Source organism: Chrysochloris asiatica, unplaced genomic scaffold (genome assembly GCF_000296735.1).
Source record: "Chrysochloris asiatica unplaced genomic scaffold, ChrAsi1.0 scaffold00125, whole genome shotgun sequence".
Classification (NCBI taxonomy): domain Eukaryota; kingdom Metazoa; phylum Chordata; class Mammalia; order Afrosoricida; family Chrysochloridae; genus Chrysochloris; species Chrysochloris asiatica.
In genome coordinates this window covers 7,738,547-7,745,043 of record NW_006408643.1, presented here as the reverse complement: position 1 = coordinate 7,745,043, position 6,497 = coordinate 7,738,547, and the positions used below count along the sequence as shown (strand labels likewise).

At 53.9% G+C, this 6,497-nt stretch overlaps 1 protein-coding gene across 1 annotated transcript in view; it reads left to right on the top strand.

Moving 5' to 3' along the window:
* Window positions 1-896: 896 nt before the first annotated feature.
* Window positions 897-6,497, top strand: part of DOT1L (DOT1-like histone H3K79 methyltransferase) — a 47,908-nt gene continuing 42,307 nt past the window's right edge. The window contains exon 1 of the mRNA XM_006868964.1: window positions 897-977. Coding sequence (XP_006869026.1) covers window positions 897-977 — 81 coding nt within the window. The remainder of the gene's footprint in view (window positions 978-6,497) is intronic.

The following is a 6,497-nucleotide window of genomic DNA, read 5'->3' as shown; positions in this document are numbered from 1 at the left end:
TATTGTTAGGTGCGCTGGAGTCGGTTTGGACTTTGGAGAACTGGCCCGTCGGGTTTTCTAGGCTGTCATTTTTTGGGAAACTTATCACCAGGTCTTCTGTGCAGCCGTTGGGTGGGTTTGAACCTTGGACATTTAGGTTAACAGACATCACATTAAACTTCCTGACTTGACTATTTTTACCTGTACCAGTAAGTATCATTCACATTCATCTATTTTGATGGCTGAAGAATATTTCATGGTATGAACGTATCGTACTGTGTTTATCATCCTTTCACCAACTGGTGAATTCTTGGATTGCTTCCACCTTTTGGCTCTCCAGGCTACTATATATATTTAGTGATAAATGATGGCTTTAATAATTTAATGATGAATGATGATTTTACCAGGCGGGGTCCAAGCCACGCAAGGCCACTATGGTCTCGAGCGGGGTTCGAACTGGCGCCAACCGTCAAAAAGGCAAGGTCTCCCCGGGACCCCGCTTCCGGCTGGCGAGGGCGTCCGAGGGCAGAAGAGGGCGGGCGAGCCCACGGGGCGGAGCCGCGGGGGGTGGCGTTGCGAGGTGGGACGGGTCGGGTGGCGGGCACGCACCGCCTCCTGGCGCCGGGCCCCCCCCGCGCGCGCGGGGAGTGGTTGCGCCCGGCCCCCGGCTCATTGTGCTCGCCTCACGCCGGCCCAAGATGGCGGCGGCGCTGGAGGCCAGGGGCCTGTGACCACAAAGAGGGAGCCGGGGGCCGGACGGGAGCGCGGCGGCGGCCGAGGCCGAGGCCGAGGCCAGGCCGGGCCCCCTCCCTCAGTCTCCCGCCCCGCCCTCCGCCCTCCTGCCCCTCCCCCCGGGCGCCCGCCCACCCCTCCCCCAACCGCCCGACTAGCATGGTGCTGTGGCCGCGCGCGCCGACATGGGCGAGAAGCTGGAGCTGAGGCTCAAGTCGCCCGTGGGGGCCGAACCCGCCGTCTACCCGTGGCCGCTGCCGATCTACGTGAGTACCGCCAGACCCCCCAGCCCTCCGCGGCCCCCAGACCCCGCGACGCATGCCGGCTCGCCGGGCCCACCGTAGACCCCGAGTCGTATCCAGCCACAAACGTGCTGGAAACCCCCTCTTGGAGCCCCCGCGGGGTTCCCCGCCCCGTTTCCCAGCCCCCCGGGCGGAGTTTGGGGTGCGGGGACTCTGGGCCTGGGACGCAGAGGCGGAGACTGGCGTCCCGAGGCGCCGGGCTACCGTTGCCGGAGCGCGGACGGGAGCCCCCATTGCACCCCCGGCCACAAGTTTTTGGGTCTCGTGTGACATGAAGTTTTCCTCCGCGCGTGTGGTGTGCGCTGTCAAGACCCTCAGGGTGTTTTCTTTTTTTCCCCCCAATGTAATTCATTTCCAGCCACAGATCGGCCATTATTTATGGGGATCCCAAACGTGCCAGGCACCGCTCTCCGCCGAAAAGTTGTATATCGGACAGAACTCATCCTCGTTTTATTTTGAGGACACCCTTTCCTGTTCCCTTCCCCCCGTTGTTAATTTCAAACTAGAACATTTCCCTTCTCGCCCTGAGGACCGGCCTGATCCTGGCCAGTGTCAGGGCGCCGGGCGACCGGGTGGAAATTTACCGGGGCGGTACACGCGGGGGTCGGTGTCACGACTCCGGACCCCGAGGTGGGACGTGTGTGCGTCTCAACATCTGGGTGGCGATCGCCCCTGGGCGGCGGCGCCGTGGGCGCTAAGCAACGTGCCGGTGGAGTGGGAGAGTGACGCCAGCGCGGGGGCCGGCTTTCGGGGTGACTTTTCTACACGCTCCTGTGTTCCGCGGGGAGGGGGGTCGCGGGGGTGTCCCCGGAACCCGCAGGGGGGAAACCCGCACGTTCCGGGCTGGCGCGCCAGCGGAGCGTCATTTTGGAAACGTCTGGGCGGGGCGGGGACCGGCGTTGGCGTCTGGCGCTGCCGGCTTCTTGGAGAGCCGAGGTTTGGACGGCGCGGCTGCGGTTGGCAGTCGGGCTGCGCTGCGCGCCGGCCCTGCTATTTTTGCTCATCCTGCCGCGGGAGGCGAGGTTGAAGCCTGGGGCTCTCGCTTTTCCTGTCGGACAGCTCTGGGTGTGACCTGGGTGGGGGTGGGCGGGATGGGGGTGGGGGACAGTCAAGAGGACAGAAACTGAAAGTATAGGAGAAAGGACAGCGCGGTTTTTTTTTGTTTTTTTTTACCGGTTTCCAGGTTCAAAATCTAACCGTCCTACCTCTCTCCTCTGCGATTGTAGTACTCACCGTGTTAGACTTTCGCAGTTGTCTTAGGGTTCTGTGTGTGTGAAAATATGAACCCAACAGTATCCGGTATCTTCTCATTCCATTTCCCCCCCCCCGAAGTTTTGAAGCCCTCTTAACACCCATTTAACAATTTTTACAGGTACAGTCTCTGACAGTTACTACAGACTTCACACTGCCACGGTTCTCCCCATCTCAGCCATGTGTGTTTTCTTTTTTGTCATAGATTAGAGTGTATTCTGCTCTCAACTCATGTGTGTCCACCACCCTTAATTTAAGCCCCTTTTAGAGATACTGTTGCCCCTTTAAGCTCATGTCGATAGTTATTTTAAAGACTACAATACTTAAGGAGAACAGTGTTTATTTAGTGGTTTAAGGATGACTTCAAGGAGCTAGTTGCATTTCAAGACTTAAACCTTGTTTTTTTTTTCTGGCTGTAGGTTCAAGGGTTCCTCCAGTATCATTGTATCCAGTAAGTCTGGTTTCCATGAGTCTGATGTTTCTGTTGCACAGTTTTGCTGCGTTTTGAGCAGAGTCTGTGCGGAGCAGTACCTTAATTTCCTTTTGGAGGACACACAATACAATTCCATAAGTTCTGGCAGCGACATAACATCGGGTAGCTGCCACCCTCAGGTTACGAAGCAGTTCCTCTTCCCTCCATAGTCCCTTCTGCTCCCACTTGGTAGTTCTCCCCTTGTCCTTCCCCCTTGCAGCTCCTCTGACCCTGTTCTCTGTCCGTGTTGTCAGTTGCCATGGAGTCCATTCTGACTCATGACAACCCCGTGTGCAGAGGAGAACTGGCCTGCAGCTCTCCAGGCCTGTCTCCTAAGGCGGCTCTGGGTGGGTTTGAACTGACAACCTTTCAGCTAGTATTCCAGCCATGTGTGCCACCCATCCAAGTGCTGGTGTGGTATTGTCGGATGAGCACTTGACCATAAGGTCAGTGTGAACCGCAAGCTGGGCGGTTCACACTCACCGGCTACTCCTTGGAAACCATATACAGGGTCACTGTGATTCTAAAGCTAATGGGCAGCAGCTTAACACCAACATTGTCCGTAGCTTTTCCTTTTTCACAAAGTCAGGGAAATGAAATCCCACAGTTGGTATACTTTTCATTCTGGCTGCTTAGCTTGGCAAAGGTATTTGACATTCATAGGTGGTGGTGTGTGTATCAAAATGTATTCCTTTATAAACCAGACCCAGCTTGCCATAAGCCCCCCTGGCCTGTTGTAGGCATGTGGCTTTTTTCTTCGTTTTGGTGATTTGTAGTAAAGCCGTTTTAAACATCGAACTGTAGGTTGTCTATGTGAACTTAAGTTCAGATTGCTAGGGCTGTAGTAAGTATAGGTTCTGGCTGGTACAAACAGTTGGTTTCAGCTTTACTGAAAGGTTCATGGTTCAAACCCAGCAAATGGTATTGTGGAAGCCCTGGTCATCTGCTTCTGTAAATACGACGTCAGGAAAAGACTGTGGGGTGACATACAGCTCTCTGTAACAGTGGCATTGCCAGACGTTAAAGCTGGCTGCATGGTAATGGTTGGGTTTGGTGGCTGGTAAGTGTACATTTAACCTTTTTGGCATTTGTAAAAAAATGATATTTGGGGTTCTGAAAGTTTTAAATCAACGTCTTACAGCTTACAAACCAACATGGCTAGTGTGCTCTTGCTGAGCGGCCTCCCCTTTCCCCTGGTATTGAAGGGAAAGTTTCTCTGGAGACAATCTGGCTGGCTCTAGGAGACCGCGTGCCTTCCATACAAGGAGAAGAAAGGGGGGCGATTTGTAAGCTGACCTCAGTGCCCGCTTCATCTGGCTCCTGGTGTCAATAAGGCCCTCTGTTCTACGCTGCTGGCGTGGACTGCCTTTCTCCTGTGGGGCAGTACTGAACCACGAGTGTCCAGGTCTGGATCTTACTTGGCCGGGTGTGGTCTGCCCTCCTGGTCACCCTCCCCTGCCCTGGGTCTCTAGTCTTCAGGCAGATGATGCTCAGCAGGGCCAGACTTCCCTTTCCCCCAGGGGGCTTGCTTTCTCTCTCCGGAACATACTGACAGCATTGAGTCTTACTTCTGGTGTTCTCACCGAGGAGTCTTGCCAGGTTTCAGTGCTTTCTATAAATTGCTCTGGTGATGATCACGGAAGGGAGTGGATGGTTAGGGAAAGGTCACATTACTCAGAGGCCCTCCTGTTTGAAAGGAGCCGACTCAGTGATTCATCCCACAAACGCTTGCTGAATGTGCACAGTGTTCCTGGGGGCAGGGATGGTCAACACTCATCAAGAAATGCCTGGTGGAATGGAGGTAGGTGATGATCTGGCTTTAGAAGCCCCCGCAGTGCACCCACCCAGCTGCTTCCAGGAAGGGAGGTCTGGGGATCTGCTGCTGTAGAGATTACAGCTACCCTTGGGCAGTTCTGGTCTGCTACACTGGATTGCTGTGAATGGGCTCAGGCACTTAACCACCAGGTTTATCTGTACACCCCAAGTTCAACATACTCTTAGCTGCTGTGAAGTTGGCCCTTCCCTCTTGTAAAGGAAACCCCACCAGGTCCAGCACTGTTCTCTGATTAGTTGTGGGTTGAACCATTTGAAATATATAGGATTTCCATTGGCTGATTTTTTTGAGACGTTTATTGCCAGGCCTTTCTTCCTAGACTGTCTTAGTCTGGAAGTGCTACTGAAACCTATTCAGCATTGCAGCTGTACGCTAGCCTCCACTGATGGGTGCACTGACTGGCGACGGAACCACCGAGAGCCCACCGTGCCCTCAGTAGTGAGAGTCACAGTGCCGAGCATGGAAGGCATCTGGCTCTACAGATGAGCTTTCACCCTAGGTGGCAGGTCCAAAGAGCAGGGTGGGAGGAGGGCAGTCCTCCTCTCAGGCTGCCTGGCAGTTCCTGGGTATCACCTGTCGCTCATGGAGCCCTGGTGTGGTGCTGTGATAAAGACTTAAACAAAAGGTCAGCTGTTCAAATCTACCAGCTGCTCCTTGGAGACCCCCTCTCCAGGGTCGCTTTCCACCACAGCCTGGCGTTCACAGTGAGCTGAAGCCTTTCTAAAGCAGGGTGCTTCTCTTCTCTTCGCTTGCTGGGAGCTTGCTGGGAAAACCGGGTCTGGCCTCAGAAGGGAGTAGGTGGTATTTTAAGTGGGAAGAGTCAGCCAGGATCAGCCAATGGCAGGGTCCCCTTCGTGACAGTCAGGCTGTGGGCGGCTGGCTGCCAAGGCTCACTCAGATGCAGCCTCCCACTGGCTGGGCTTCAAGTGAGTCACGTGAGCCGCGTGCCCTCCCCGCTCCGGATGAGTAGTAGCTGGAAAGGGCGGTGAGCAATCCCTCCCCGTGACTCAGAAACTATTTTCTGATGGTGACCTCGGTTTTATGAGTAGCTTGTTAATCACAGCTCAAGTGGGAGAAGGCAGCTTAACCCTGTGATGGCTTAGTGTGGGCCAAGTAGCCTGCTTGTTTGAAAAAGGAACGAAACCCACAACAGTTGCCCTGAGATCATCTTGAAGCCTTAAAGCAGAACTATCCCCTGAAGTCATCTTTTAACCAAGTTTAGGGTAACCAGTGATGGGGTCAGTCTAGATAGGAAGCTGTTCATGTTGACTAGGGAGGAACAACTTGGAAAGGAGGCGTGATGGTGGGTGGCTGTACAGTTTGAAGGGTGTCATCAGTGTCCATATAGAAACTGTTGAATGGATGTATGTTTTTCTTGTATACTCTCAACAGCTATAAAGAAAAGGGGGAAGGAGAAATACAATACACTGGTTTTGTGTATTTGGTGTTGTCAAATGTCAGCTTTCAGAGTCAAATTTAACATGCAACACGCAAATTTAACAGTGCCCCTCACTGGGTCCCTGTTGGGTCATGTTCAAGAGCAGAAGGACGCTCCAGAACATTGTATGTTTATGGGCTGTGGGTGGGGAAAGCCAGGAGCTCTGGTCCCGCCTCCATTTTTCATTAAACTTTATTCTGAGAGCAGTGTAGATGAAGTTGCAGTGCTGGAGACCCAGGGTGGCACCACAGTGTGCACTCAGTTATGTGACACTGTAGGATAAGCACTGGATTGCTAATCACAAGGTTGGCTGTTCAGATCCACCAGTTGCTCCTTCGGAACCTATACAGGATCGCTGTGGGTTGGAATTGACTGGGCGGCACTTAACAGCAACGACATTAACCTAAAGCTTGGTGGTTTGAACCCACCCAGCAGGGCCACAGAAGAGACGCCTGCAAGTCTCCTCAAAGTTTAAAGCCGGGAAAACCC